This window comes from Macaca nemestrina, chromosome 15 (assembly GCF_043159975.1).
Source record: "Macaca nemestrina isolate mMacNem1 chromosome 15, mMacNem.hap1, whole genome shotgun sequence".
Classification (NCBI taxonomy): domain Eukaryota; kingdom Metazoa; phylum Chordata; class Mammalia; order Primates; family Cercopithecidae; genus Macaca; species Macaca nemestrina.
In genome coordinates, this window is record NC_092139.1 from 29,857,990 (window position 1) to 29,873,567 (window position 15,578).

General features: G+C 44.5%; 1 protein-coding gene across 1 annotated transcript in view; it reads left to right on the plus strand.

Annotated features, from left to right (window-relative positions):
* TRPC4A (transient receptor potential cation channel subfamily C member 4 associated protein) overlaps positions 1 to 15,578 on the plus strand; it is an 89,309-nt gene that overhangs the window by 61,882 nt on the left and 11,849 nt on the right. Inside the window, 2 exon segments of the mRNA XM_011766477.3 lie at positions 9,169 to 9,335; positions 14,688 to 14,819. Coding sequence (XP_011764779.3) covers positions 9,169 to 9,335; positions 14,688 to 14,819 — 299 coding nt within the window.

The window sequence follows — 15,578 nt, forward strand, 5'->3', positions numbered from 1 at the left end:
AAGATGATGCACAGGCCAGCTAGTTCACCAGAGAACCAGGGAAGGAGACAGCTGAGAAGAACTCTCCTAAGGTCAGAACAAAGCTCAATTTCAAAAATCACCCCTTCCTGAATTTAATTGAATTAGACTTGGGAGCAGTGTATACTCCAGGGCATTGTCAAAAACAGTCGAGAATTCAGACAGCAGTTAATAGAGCCTAACAGCTGGATGTAATACCAGAAGAGGCAGAAAGCTTTAATGTTTCTTTTGATTAATATTTTCTAGTATAACATTATATCTCCTTCAATTATTTCTTCACCGTATTTCCCAAGTTACTTTCTTAGAAGTTGCTGGCTGGGTGCAGTGGCTCACACCTGTAATCCCAGCACTTTGGGAGGCCAAGGTGGGCGGATCACCTGAGGTCAGGAGTTCGAGACCAGCCTGACCAACATGGAGCAACCCCATCTCTACTAAAAATACAAAATTAGCCGGGCGTGGTGGCACATGCCTGTAATCCCAGTTACTCGGGAGGCTGAGGTAGGAGAATCGCTTGAACCTGGGAGGCGGAGGTTGTGGGGAGCCAAGATGGCATCATTGCACTCCAGCCTGAATAACAAGAGTGAAACTCCATATCAGGGGAAAAAAAAAAAAAAAAAGTTGCTTACCACATACATCTTAATATTTTTCAGATTTAAAAAAAATTTTTTTTGAGGAACAAAAAAACACACAAGACTACAGAAAACAAAAAAATGGCAGAAGTAAGTCCAGCTTTATCAGTAATAACATTAAATGTGAATCGATTTAACCATTCAAAAGACAGATTGTTATATTGGATCAGAAAACAAGATCCAGTTATATGCAACCTACAGAAAACACACTTTCAATTCAAAGATAAAATAGGACAGTAAAGGACAGAAAAAGATGTATCATGCAGGCAGCATCCACAAGAAAGCTGGAGAGGCTGTACTTTTAAAAAGTTGGAGAGAGTCTCACTCTGTCGCCCAGGCTGGGGTGCAATGGCACGATCAGCTGACTGCAACCTCCACCTCCTGGGTTCAAGCGATTCTCATGCCTCAGCCTCCCAAGTAGTTGAGATTACAGGCGTGGAGCCCACGCCCGGCTAATTTTTGTGTGTGTTTTTAGTAGAGATGGGGTTTCACCATGTTGGCCAGGTTGGTCTCAAATGGCCTCAGGTGATCCGCCTGCCTTGGCCTCCCAAAGTGCTGGGATTACAGGTGTGAGCCACCACCACCAAGCCAAAAGAGCTGGAGAGACTTTAAAACAAAAACTATTATCAGAGCAAAATAGGGATATTTTGTAATAACAGGGTGAAACCATCGAGAAGATATAACAGTTATAAACACGTATGCATCTAAAAACAGCCCCCAAAAAATACGTGAAGTAAAAACTAACAGATTGGAAGAAAGCAGTAGTTCAAAAACAACAGCTGGAGACCTTAACATACTACTTTTAATAATGGATAAAACTAAGCAGAAGATCAACAGGAAAACAGAAGACTTAAAACACTGTATACCAACAAGGACTAACAGCACTGTAGACCTCTCCACCCAACTACTACAGCATGCACATTCTTAAGTGCACATGAACATTCTCCAGGATAGACCATACACTAGGCTGTTAAAAAAGTTCAGCAAATTTTAAACGATTAAAATTGTACAAAAGTATGTCCTCAAATCCCAGTGGGGTGAGTTATAAATAAATAACAGAAACTTGGGAAATTAATAAATACATGCAAATTAAGCAGTATACTTCTAAATAACCAGTGGGTCAAACAGGAGATCACAAGCAAAATTAGGACATATCTTGAGGCTGGGCGCGGTGGCTCACGCCTATAATCCCAGCCCTTTGGGAGACCGAGGAGGTGGGTCACTTAAGGTCAGGAGGTCCAGGCAGGAAAATTGCTTGAACCCTGGAAGTGGAGGTTGCGGTGAGCTGAGATCACACCACAGCCTGGGTGACAGCGAGATTCTGTCTCAAAAAAAAAAAAAAAAAAAAAAAAAAACACGGAAATATTTTGAGAGAAATGAAAATGACACTATATATCACACGGGATGCAGCTAAAGTGTACTTAGAGGGAACTTTAGAGCTATAAACGCCTACGTTTTTAAATAAATCTAAATTGCCTGAACGTCTACCTTAAGTCATTGGGGAAAAAACATCTCAAGAGGAAAAGGAAGTAATAGGATTAGAGTGAAAACTGGTGAGATAGAGAATAGAAAAACAATAGAGAAAATCTACAAAACCAAAGATGATTTTTAAAGGTAATCTTTAAAAAGATCAACAAAGTTGACAAACTTTTAGCCACACTGACCAAAAAAGAAAGGCTTAAATTACTAAATTAGAAATGAAAGAAGGTACATTACAACCAACCTTAAGAAAGTAAAAGGACTCTAAGGGAATACTGTAAACCATGTAAGCCAATAAACTAAATAACCTGGATGAAATGAGCCAGTTAAAAGACACAAACTACCGCAGCTAACTCAGGAAGAAATAGAAAACCTGAAAGAACTGTAACAAGAAGATTGAATAAATAATGAAAAACTGCCCACAAAGAAAAGTCCTGGCCCACGTGGCTTCACTGGTTAATTCTACCAAGTGTTTCAAGAATTCACACCAATACTTTCCAGACTCTAATAGAAAATAAAAGAGGAAGGAACAGTTCCCAGCTTATTCTTTGAGATCATGTTATCATGATACCAAAACCAGATAAAGACATCACAAGACCAATATCTCTTATGATTATAGGTGCAAAAATCCTCAACAAAATACTAGCACACCAAGTATAGCAACATACAAGGATTGTATACCATGACCAAATGGATTTATACAAATTTGGTTCAACGTTTGAAAATCAGTTTATGTAATACACTGTATTAATAGAATAAAGGACAAAAACCACATGATCGTTTCCATAAAAGCATTTGAGAAAATCCAACACCCCTTCTAGTAAAAACAAAAACTCAGGAGAGAACTTCCTCAGCCTGTTAAAGGGCATCTACAGAAACCCATGGCTAACATCATACCTAATGGCAAAAAATGGAAGGCTTCTCCCACTAAGATCAGGACCAAGATGAGTTCCTGATTGTTTCTGGAAGTGGCAGTGCTGTTGCCGCTTCTCTTCAGCATTGTATTGGAGGTTCTGGCTAGGGCAGTTAGGCAAGAAAAAGAAATTAAAGGCATGCAAATTAGAAAAGTAGTGAAACTCTTTACAGATGGGATGATCTTATATGTAGAAAAACCTAAGGAACCTACTATAAAAACCAATAAACTAATAAACAGGTTCAACAAAGGTTCAGAAGGCTAATATTTAAAAATGAGTAGTATTTCTATACAGTAGCAATCAACAAACCAAAAATGAAATTAAGAAAACAACTTTATTTACAATAGGATCAAAAAAATAAAATACTTAGCAACTTAACAAGTGTAAAACTTACACTCTGAAAATTCTAAAACATCATTGAAAAATTAAACCCTAAATAAATGTAAAGATATCCCTTGTCTTTGAATCAGAAGATTAATATTGTTAAGATAACAGTATTCCCATACTGATCTACAGGTCAGCCTTGCAGATTCAACACAGTTTCTGTCAGAACTCTCAGCTGTCTACTTTGCAAAAATGGACTAGCTGATCCTAAAATTCATGTGGAAATGCAAGAGACTCAGATGAACAAAAACAGTCTTGAACTAGGCCGGGTACAGTGACTCATGCCTGTAATCCCAACACTTTGGGAGGCTGAGGCTGGAGGATCACTTGGCCTCAGGAGTTTGAGACCAGCGTGGGTAATATAGCGAGACCCCTATCTCCAAAAAATTTAAAAATTAGCCAAGCCTCGTGGCACCCACCTATAGTCCCAGCTACTCAAGAGGCTGAGGTGGGAGGTTAGCTTGAGCTCAGGAGTTTGAGGCTGCAATAACCTGTGATCGTGCCACTGTACTCCAGTCTGGGTGACAGTGAGACTCTGTCTTTAAAAAAAAAAAAAAAACCTAAGAGAACTCATGTCCTGACTTGAAAACTTACCACAAAGCTGCAGTCCACACTGTGCTGCCGGCCTGAGGGTAGACATTGATCAGAGTTGAGAGTTCAGAAATAAACCCTCATGCTTATTATGATCAATTGATTTTCAACGGGTACCAAGACCATTCGTTGGTGGAAACAGTAGTAGTCTTTTCAACAAATGGTACTGGGACCATTTGATGTCCACATGCAAAAGAATGAAGTTAGATCCTCTGCCTCATGTCATACACAAAATTAAAAGGGTCAAAGACCTAAATAAAAGAGCTAAACTTATAAAACCTTAGAAGAAAACATAAGGATAAAGCTTCATGACCTTGGATTTAACAGTTTAGATGTCATACACAGTGACATCTGAAGCACAGGCAACCAGGTAAATAATAGATTGGACTTCATCAAAGTTAAAACTTTTTGTGCTTCAAAAAACACTATCAGGAAAGTAAAAAGAGAACACACAGCATGGAAGAATGTTTTTGTGGGGAATACAGGGTTGGGACATTTTTGCAAATCATATATCTAATAAGGGATTTGTATCTAGAATGTATAAAGAACTCCTATAACTTAATAATAAAAAGACAACCCATTTCAAAATATAGACAAAGGATCTGAATAGACATCTCTCCAAAGAAGATATACAAATAATTATTAAGCACGTGAAAAATATTCATCATCATTAGCCATCAGGGAAATGCAAATCAAAACCATAGTGAGGCCAGGCACAGTGGCTGGCACCGTAATCCCAACACTTCGGGGGAGGCCAAGGCAGGAAGATTGTCCAAGACCAACTCGAACAGCAGAGCAAGACCTCATCTCTACAAAAAAAAAATGTTTTTTGGTTAGCCAGGCGTGGTGGCATGTGCCCATAGTAGTCCTGGCAACTTGGGAGGCTGAGGTGGGAGGATTGTTTAGGTCCAGAGTTCAAGGCTGCAGTGAGCTGTGGTCCTGCCACTGCACTTCAGTCTAGGTGATAGAGGAAAAAACAAACCCCACAATGATATAGTACTTCATAGTCACTCGAATGGCTATCAAAAAAGGTGGATAATAAGGGTTGGCAAGAATGGGGAGAAATCAGAACCCACATTCACTATTAGTGGGCATGTAGAATAGTGCAGCCATTCTACAGTCTAGCAGTTCCTCAGAAGGTTAACATACAGTTATGTCATAGGGCCCAGAAATCCTACTCCCAGGTATATACCCAAGATAAATGAAAATACGTGTTACTCAAAAACTTTTTCAGGAATGTTCATCACAGCATATTCGTAACAGCCAAAATAATGGAAACAACACAAATGACTGTCACCCGATGAATGAATAAACAGGATATGGTATATTCTTATTTATTTATTTTTTTTGGAGACAGGGTCTAGCTTTGTCGCCTAGGCTACAGTGCGGTGGTGTGATCACAGCTCGTTGCACTCATTGCAGCCCTGACCTCCCAGGCCCAGCCATCCTCACACCTCAGCCTCCCAAGTAGCTGGAAACACAGGTGCATGCCACCACACCCAGCTAATTTTTTTATTTTTTTGTAATAAAAAGAGACAGAGTCTTGCTGTGTTGCCCAAACTGGTCTCAAACTCCTGCGCTCAAACGATCTTCCCGTCTTGGTCTCCCAGAGTGCTGGAATCACAGGCGTGAGCCACTGTGCCAAGCCAGAATGTGGCATATTTATACTAGCGGGTGTTATTCAGCAGTTAAAAAAAGGGAATGCTGATCGGTGCCACGACATAGATAAACCCTGAAAACATTGTACTAGGTGAAAGAAGCAGTCACAAAAGACGGCATATTGCATGAGTGCATTAATATGAAGTGTCCTGAATAGGCAATTACCTAGAGACGGAAAACAGTTTCATGGTTGCCTAGAACTAAGGGGTTTGGTGGGAAATAGGAAGTGACTGGTAGTGAGTACAAGGCAGATTTCGGGGGGTGATGAAGATACTCTAAAATTGATTGTGGTAATGGCTGCACAACTCTATGAATATCCTAAAAATCATGATACGGTTAATTAAATGGATGAATTGCATGGTGTGTGAATTGTACCTCCAAGCTGTTAAAAAAAGAAAACAAATGAGTGTGCATGCCTGCAGAAAACGGAGTGCAGTGCCGACAGAGAGAGAGTGGTGACCGCTCCAATCGGCCTGGTAGAGCTGAAGAGACTCGGAGGGAAGCACAGGCCTCGTGAGCTGGTTTTCCCATCTTCATCCTTGGGATTGTCCTTGTTGCTAAGCTCTCCATTGCTTTGGAGACTGTTTCTTGAAAATATCCCAGAAAGTCTGTCAGGCCTGTACAAGCCAGGCACCAAAAGTTGGTGGTGACTTGGAGAGGCGTCAGGCTGCCCCGTCTCTTGCTTTGCAGATGTTTGTTTCTCAGTAGGACTTGTGTGCCCCACACTGTGCCCACTGCTTCCATAAACATCCTTCCCTGCAGGACTCTCTAGAGCACCATGGGCTGGGTGCTGAGGATGCCAAGCACACAAGGTCACACAGCAGTGCAAGACAGAGGCGGGATTGTGCGTGATAGTTCTTCAGGTTCACTTCACAGATTAGCCGACACTTAACTGTTCTGGAAGCTGGGCCAAGGAGTCCTAACATGGAAATTGAGTAACTATAGTTTTTTGCCCAAGGTACAGGAGAATAAATATGAGTAGATGGAATCTCTTAAATTAAAAATTTCTCCAGTAAATTTTTCCTGAGTCTTTGTCTCCTACCTGTTTAGTTCCCATTAAAAGCTTGAGGCCGGGCGCGGTGGCTCAAGCCTGTAATCCCAGCACTTTGGGAGGCCGAGACAGGCAGATCACGAGGTCGGGAGATCGAGACCATCCTGGCTAACATGGTGAAACCCCGTCTCTACTAAAAAAATACAAAAAACTAGCCGGGCGAGGTGGCGGGCGCCTGTAGTCCCAGCTACTCGGGAGGCTGAGGCAGGAGAATGGCGTAAACCCGGGAGGCGGAGCTTGCAGTGAGCTGAGATCCGGCCACTGCACTCCAGCCTGGGCGGCAGAGCGAGACTCCGTCTCAAAAAAAAAAAAAAAAAAAAGCTTGGAGATGAAAAAGAAGAATACAAAGTAGCAAGCAAGCATTAGCACATAAAAGTCAGTTTTCTGAGAACTTATATTTAGTTTCTAATTGTATGTTGCTTACTTCGGGCATTGTTTCAGGCACCTTCAATATATTCCCCTACTCCTTACGACGTTAAAGGGTGGGTATGGTTGTCAGTATTGCTGTTTTACAAAGGAGGATGGATACTGAAGCATGAGAGGTCCACTGATTTACTGAAGACCACCCAGTTAGTGATTGGGGTTCAAACCCGGTAGTCTGGCTTCAGGGTCTCTGCTCGTAACTACCGTGCCACGCTGTCTCTCAGTCACGCTTCATTCGGCAGCTTGTCGTCTTCCAGGGTTGTGATTTTAACATAACACAGCTGGGAAAAGTAGTTCCAAGTCTGTAGGATAGAGTAAGTTAGATTCTCTCTCTTTTTTTTTTGGAGACAGGGTTCAGCTCTGTTGTCCAGGCTGGAGTACAGTGGCACGATCTCTGTTGGTTCACTACAACCTTCACCTTCCAGGCTCAAGCAATCCTCCCACCTCTCCCTCTTCAGTAGCTGGGACTACAGGCACATGCCACCATGCCCAGCTAATTTTTAAAATTTTTTTATAGAGATGAGGTCTCACTGTATTGTCTAGGCTGGTCTCAAACTCCTAGGCTCAAGCAGTCCACCTGCCTTGGCCTCCTAAAGTCCTGGGATCATAGGCATGAGCCACCACACCTGGTCGGAATAAGTTAGGTTCTTCTGTCTTGATACTTTGCAGAGTATCACTGTGTTTTCTGTATGAGCCTTACCTGAATATATCTGATAACCACTCCTCTATACCACATAGAGGCCTCTAGGGAAACAGTTCCTATAGGAGCTTGAGAGGACCTTGGCAGTTGTTGATTCATCTTTTCACCTTAACAAGGAGGAAACTGAAGGGAAGTCACTCTGCTAGGATCACCTAGCCTCTCCTGACTCTTGACCGATGCCCTTTTAAAATAATAGGGATCTAGGCCGGGCACAGTGGCTCACCCCTGTAATCCCAGCACTTTGGGAGGCCAAGGTGGGCAGAGCACTTGAGGTCAGGAGTTCGAGACCAGCCCAGCCAACGTGGTGAAACCGCATCTCTACTAAAAATAGAAAAATTAGCTGGGCATGGTGGCATGCGCCTGTATTCCCAGCTACTCGGGAGGCTGAGGCAGGAGACTTGCTTAAAACCAGGAAGCGGAGGTTGCAGTGAGCCGGATCGCACAACTGCACTCCAGCCTGGGTGACACAGCCAGACTGTAAGTAAGTAAGTAAATAAATAAATACATAAATAAAGGATCTAGGAGTGAATGGGGGCTTCCTAAGAATCAGATGCTGGGCTTCTCTTATGTTCCCATTCAGTCTTCACAGTAACTCTAGCTGTCCGCTGCAGTAGTACAGAGCAGTCTAAGGCCTAGTGAGGAGGGGACTGGCCCAAAGTCATAAAACCAGCAAGTCTGACACATGTCAAGTGTCCAGTAAATATTACTTAGCTGCTGTTGATGTCAGCAGTAATGACATTGGATAAAATGAAAGTCTGCCTGTAGATAGTGTGTTCATCTGCATCAGTAGCATCAGGTGTGATACCCAGTCTGCTTTAGAAAGTTGAACCTTAGAAAAATTTAGATGGTTCTTTTGAAAAATTGGGAATTCTTCAAAAAGAATCCCTCTCGGGCTTCCGCAGTGTCCCTCATGGAATCTCAGTAGAACCAAGTAAGTAGGGCCATTTGCGACTTGAAGAGCAGTCCCCATAATTTGCTGTCAGACATCTGCCTGGGCACCTTCTGGGGGTCTGGTTGGTGGCAGGAGAAGGGGATAAGCAGGGAGGGATGGGTCATGTTACTGTGTTGGCTGTGTCCGAATATTTTTTCTTCGTGTAAAAGTAGATGAGATACAACTACTGCAGAGTCCATTTCTCTGAGTCTCTGAGCTTACCTGGCTCCTGGGGGTGTGGAGGGAGTTTTGCAGCTTTCAGGGTCTCTGTTCAGGCTCAAGGCCCAGCTGAATGGCTATGCTACAAGTCTGTTCAGAGCAGGTTCGAGGGACGGAAATGTGTTTCCTCACAAGCCGTGACTCAATCCTCTCTCCGGTGGCTGTGTCAGCCTCCATTGTGTTCCCTCCTCCAGGGGCTTCTGAGGAGAATGGCCTGCCTCACACGTCAGCCAGGACCCAGCTGCCCCAGTCAATGAAGATTATGCATGAGATCATGTACAAACTGGAAGTGCTCTATGTCCTCTGCGTGCTGCTGATGGGGCGTCAGCGAAACCAGGTGGGCCCCTCTCCAGCGTCTCAGGACACGGGGAGCAGGTGCTGCCCGGGCGCTCATGGTATGCCAGGTGCTCCACAGGGCCTTCTGTTGGAATGGCTCTTGCTCTAGGCTGGCAGAGCATAGGGGTATTTCTCCTACTGTTCTACCCATCAGGAAACCAGGCTGATTCCAGAACCGGAGTCTTTCCACGGTGCGTTGCTGTGTGGAGCGTTTCTAGGCATTCCTGGTTGGTGCTCAGGGCAGGAGCAGGCAGTTGCCTCTGTGAGGTGAAGATTAAAGGGTTGAAAACTGGCAAGACTGGCCCTGTGGATGTGCTGGAGGAGCTGCCAACCTGATGTGGGCTCAGGGCAGTGGGACAGAGCCCAGAGCTATGTCTGCTTAGGAAAACTGGGCAAGTACAGGGGCTCCAGATGTGCAGGGCTTCCCTGAGTCTTGAAGTAGTTCCAGGATGGAGGAGGAAGGGCCCATAACCTACAGTAGAGGAAAAAGGGCTTGGAAGAGTGCAGCCCTCCTCCTCAAGACTGTTGAGAAGTAGCCCGCAGACCACGCCCTTCTCCTAGGGAGGAAACCAGGCATGGGGGCAGGAAAGGCTGGGGTCTCAGCAGTCCTTCCACACCTTTCTGAGTCAGACACTGGACTGTCACAAGTCTGGGCAACAGCAGTGCAGTTACCCCCATTTTACAAGTGAGGATGAAAACGTCTGGAAGAGAATGAAAGAGTGTAGCAGGTGGGACAGGGCAGTGCCCTGGGGAGGAGTGTGTGTAGTCACTGGAACAGTGAGGCAGCTGGGGGGCGGCCTGGAGAAAACAGCCAGGAGAGGAAGGCTGAGGGCTCGCAGGGACCAGGTCACGTCAAGCTGTCACAGGCCATTTTAAAGACTGGTTTTTACTCCGAGTGAAGTGAGAAGTCATTCCTCTGACTGCTTTGGGAAAGACTGGAAACAGCAAGGAAGGGAATAGGGTGACCATTAGGGGCCCTCATAATAGGGCCAAGAGATGATAGCAGCTAGGACCAGCGTATTGGTGTTGGGACTGGTGGGAAGTGGTTGCATTCTGGATGCATTTGAATGTGAACTAAGCAAATAGGAGAATGGATTTGCCATGTATTGAGATGGTTAAGACCAGCAGGTAAGGGGTGGAGGAGCAGGCTTAGGAAGATGGGGAGCTGCGTTTTGTACAAGGTAGATTTGAGGTGTCTGATGGAATTGGCACTTGGATTGATTACCTACAGCTGCTACTGGGGAGATGGCAAGGCCAGAGGTGTCACTTTGGGAGTCCTCAGCATATGGTTGTATTTAAAACCAGGACACTGGATGAGATCCCACACTGATAGCCACAGCATTGGTGTCCCTTCTTTCAATATGGAACATGTTTTTTATAAAAAATAATTGTAGGGACAACTTTTATGGGTTGAGTGCTATTACTTTTTTGAGGCACTTTCACAGTTACTTATATTTTGAAATAATTGTAGGGACAGCTTCTATGTGTTGAGTGCTATTACTTTTTCGAGGCATTTTCACAGTTGTTTGAATTTTCAGGTATTTAGTAAGTTACACAACAGGTGGTGACTCTGTGTCCCCACACTCGATTCTTGAGAAAGCCAGGGCATAAACTAGGCTGTGCTCTCGGGGACAGGCCTGGATAGAGCCAGAATTTAAACTCTGCTGCCCTGCCTCCTCTGTCTGCCATCTCACAACAGTTCTCTGTTCCCTGAGCCTTCTTGTTTCCACATTGCTATGAGTCGTTGCAGTCTTGAGTTAAACTGTATGATTACAGCGCTGCTTCCTTGGGAAGGGACCATTAGTGACCTTGAAATCCTGGCCCCCCAAAATCACTTTCACTAGCATGTTCTCATTTGCACAGTCGGCATTTCCTGGGTTTCTGCTGTGTGCCGGGCACCATGAGGATATGGATTCCCAGATCCTGCCTACACTGGGTAGCAAGGGAAAGGATTTCCTTGGCCAGGCCTCACAGAAGGCTTCTTCCTTAAAGAGGCCTTCTTGTTAATGGGCAGTTGGGCCAAGTTCTCTGACCAATCTTGGCCAAATTGAAATCTCAAGACTGGAAAGGCTCCCCAAATGCTGTCAAGTTTCGTCCCTCTGGTGCTAATGAAAATCATCCATATAGCAGTCGTTTTTTTAGTCATTTCTTCAAGCCCTGAGTAGCTTCCACATTACCTCACTGAGCCTTTTCAACAGCTCCATCGTCCCCCATCGCCTTTTCTGTCAAGGGACTTGACCTCAAAGAATGTTGCCGAGGGTCACAAAGCTGTCTTATGAACCCAGGGCTTGCTGACTGCGAAGCCTGAGCTCTTACCCACTGCCTCCTCAGGTAGAGTGGCACTTCATCTCACCCACCTGCCTACCATCCTCCTATAGAGCAGGCCACGGGGCTGGACCTGAGAGTAGGAATAATGCATTCTACAAGTAAAATTTGTTTTACAAATTTTACACGTGAAGAAGCTGCTATTTTCTTTCTTTCTTTTTTTTTTTTTTTTTTTTTTTTTTCCTTTTTTTGAGGTAGTCTTGCTCTGCTACCCAGGCTGGAGCGGTGCAGTGGCGTGATCTCAGCTCACTGCAACCTCTGCCTCCCGGGCTCAAGCGATCCTCCTGCCTCAGCCCTCCAAGTAGCTGGGGTTACAGGCGCACACCACCATGCCTGGCTAATTTTTGTATTTTATTTTTGTTTTTGAGATGGAGTCTCCCTGTCACTCAGGCTGGAGCGCAATTTCTGCTCACTGCAACCTCTGCCTCCCGGGTTCAAGCAATTCTCCTGCCTCAGCTTCTTGACTAGCTGGGACTACAGGCATGCGCCAGCACACCCGGCTAATTTTTGTATTTTTAGTAGAGACGGGGTTTCACCATGTTGGCCAGGCTGGTCTGAAACTCCTGACCTCAAGTGATCCGCCCACCTTGTCCTCCCAAAGTGCTGGGATTACAGATGTAAGCCACCATGCCCGGCCCTAATTTCTGTATTTTTAGTAGAGACAGGGCTTCACCATATTGCCCAGGCTGGTCTCGAAATCCTGAGCTCAGGTGATCTGCCCATCTTGGCCTCCCAAAGTGCTGGGATTACAGGCGTGAGCCACCATGCCTGGCTATGAAGCTAGTATTGTTAAGAGAAAAGGGAAATGATGTAGGAGAAACCTCAAACCTAAATACTGGCCTGAACTTAGGAGACCCAGGGTCAGGTCCAAGTCTGCCTCAGAAGGCCCCTCTCTTCCCAGCTGTGTGACTCACCCCTAATCTCTTTAAGCTTGGGTTTCTAGTCTGTGCAGTGAGGCAGTTGCACTGGATGAATTTTTGTGGGCCATTGTTGCAACGTTTTATAGCTGTGTGACCTGGGCCTGGCTTAGGGCCCTTTGAGTGAGACAGGAAAGCACATGGCTTGGTAAACACCATAGATGTCAGCCGTACCTCCCCAACCCCAGTTAAGCAGGGCAAGGTAGACCCAGGCTGGGTTTTAGTAAAGGCCTGAGTGGCACAGCAGGTGTCATTTTACATCAGCCTCAGTCTTAACAGGTTCTGGGCTGCTTATGAGTCTAACACTGGCCATAATTTCTAGTAGAAATTATGTAGCAATTTCTAGTAGGCTGTGATTTCTAATAGAAAGAGAATAGTCACCTCTGTTACTTTCAGTGGCAAAACCCACAGTTACTTTTACACAACCTAATATGTTGAAGGGAGAGGTCCATTGGAATGGAGGCTGCCAGGGATGTCTTTGTCAGGTTCTGGTCTCCCAAGATAAATGCATACCTGTAGTGGGCTGGAAAGGGGCAGACTTTAGGATCAGAACACCTGAGTTAGGTGCTGTTGCAATCACTGACCTTGCCCAGGCTGGTCTTGCTGAACTTCTCCCCCTTGTAAAATGGCAATAAGCGAGCAGTGGTGCTGTGTGCAGAGCTTTACATGTGCTTTCTGACTTGATCGTTACAACAGTCCCGAGAAGGGCTAGTAATAGCCTTACGTTATATAAACAAATTTTAAAAGGGAAATCATTCCTGTAGTTCTGTTTTAAAAGATTTAAGTTAGTATCAATGAAGCCTGTTTCCCCTCTGATCATTGACATTCTGATGGTTCCATGAAGCAGCTAATTTTACCAGTTATTAGTATATCCTTCTAGAGACATTTTTATGCTTACAAAGGTGAATTGTATTCCTCTTTTTTTACACAGTCAGTAATATAGCATGAACGTACTTGCTTTCCCAGTATTATCTCTCGGCCGTTGTTAAGTTCACGACATACAAAACACCTTGATGTTTTTTTACTGGTGCCTTATATCCCATTGAGTGGCATACCATAATTTATTTTGCTAATCTCTGTTGATGGAAGTGTAGGTTATATCTATTTTGGGGCATTACAAATAATGCTGCAGTGAGTAGCATTGTAAATATGTGTCATTTAGTATTTATATGGATCTGAATGTAAATTCCTAAAGTGGAATTGCTGGTTAAAGGGATTATGGATTTGAAATTTTAGAGTTACTGCGAAACCCTCTTCCCTGTGCACGTCATAACAGTGTGCCCTCCCACCAACAGCGTGTGAATGTACCTGATGCCCAGGTCACCAACATGTTCTTTTAAAGCTTTGTCATCTTTCCCAGTCTGAAAGAGTGAAAAATCAGAGATGTTTGTAGGACTCCTTATAGAGGAATTTCTTTGCTTGTGGCATGAATTGCCAATGTCTGTTCTTTTTTTGTCATATTTGGCTTGTGACTTTGCTTATTTTGAGTTTTGCCATTCAGAATTTTAAAAGGTTTGGGTGGTTGATGTCAACAAGCTTCTTTTTGAGCTTCTAGGTTTAGTGTGATCCTTCAGAAAGGCTTTTCCAACTCTTAGATCATTTTTTTTAATTCTTTGCAAAGATTTTTCTGGATCTTAGAGTTTTTTAATAGTCGTATCTTACTTTCAGCTGAAATTTATCCTAGTGCAAAGCATGAGGGACATTTTCATGTTAATATGAGGAGACAAATCTTAAGGAATTTGTTTAAGGTTACCAAGTTTGCACATGGTAAAGCTAAGAGTCAAACCCAGGACTCTTGAATCCCAAAGGACTCTTGAATCATACGCAGGACTATCTGAATCCCAAACTCATGCTTCTGTGATAGGAACTATCATACATTATGACTTGTAGGATTATTGTGAGCATTAATGAGTAAAGTTAGAAAGTGTGTTTGTGTGTGGTAGGTGTAGGGGGTACATGGGTGTTTTCTTCAAACCCCAGCACTCCTTACTGACAGTTAGTTGCTTTCTTCGTCCTGAATGTCATTATCGTGTGTACTGAGCACGAGGTTTTGCTAGATTTTTCAAGCACATTTGTCTTAATTAATACTTTTTCCTTCCTATCCCGTCCAGGTTCACAGAATGATTGCAGAGTTCAAGCTGATCCCCGGACTTAATAATCTGTTTGACAAACTGATTTGGAGGAAGCATTCAGCATCTGCTCTTGTCCTCCATGGTCACAACCAGAACTGTGACTGTAGCCCGGTAAGCAGGAGACCCCTGGGGACAGACAGATGGTACCTCACTGGCTTGGAGTAGTTGTTTCAAGACCTGCTGCTGACCCTTTGACCTTTTTTCCTTTGGGAGTAGAGCAGAGACTAAAATTGTATTTTATAGTCCCCTAATTGGAAGCTACCTTGGAGTAGGATCTGAGTGAACCCCACTCCCCACCCCAGCCTATGCAGAAATCCCTTTTAAGATGTTCCTAGGCCGGGCACAGTGCACATGCCTGTAATCCCAGCACTTTGGGAGGCTGAGCGGGCAGATCACTTGAGGTCAAGAGTTACAGACCGGCCTGGCCAAGTATGGTGTTGGGTGCCTGTAATTGCAACTCTTTGGGAGGCTGAGGCACCAGAATTGCTTGAATCCAGGAGGCGGAGGTTGCACTGAGCTGAGATCATGCCATTGCACTCCAGCCTGGGCAACAGAGTGAGACTGTGTCTCAAAAAAAAAAAAAAAGAGTTCCTGCCTGAGGCCCTCTAGCCAACTTCCCCTTGTACACCTCTGTGATGGGGATCTCATTTCACTCCAGGCAGGGGGCTGCCCACTGCATGAGCTAGCAGCATGCTTTTCCTTATTTGCTGTTTTATCCTATTGTAATTTTCATCCACCTGTAGAACCGTGCTCCCGGGCGCGGTGGCTCACACCCGTAATCCCAGCACTTTGAGAGGCCGAGGCAGACGGATCACTTGAGGTCAGTGGGGCTAGTTTGCCCCGTGGGTACCTGTGTAGCCTCAGCCCTGG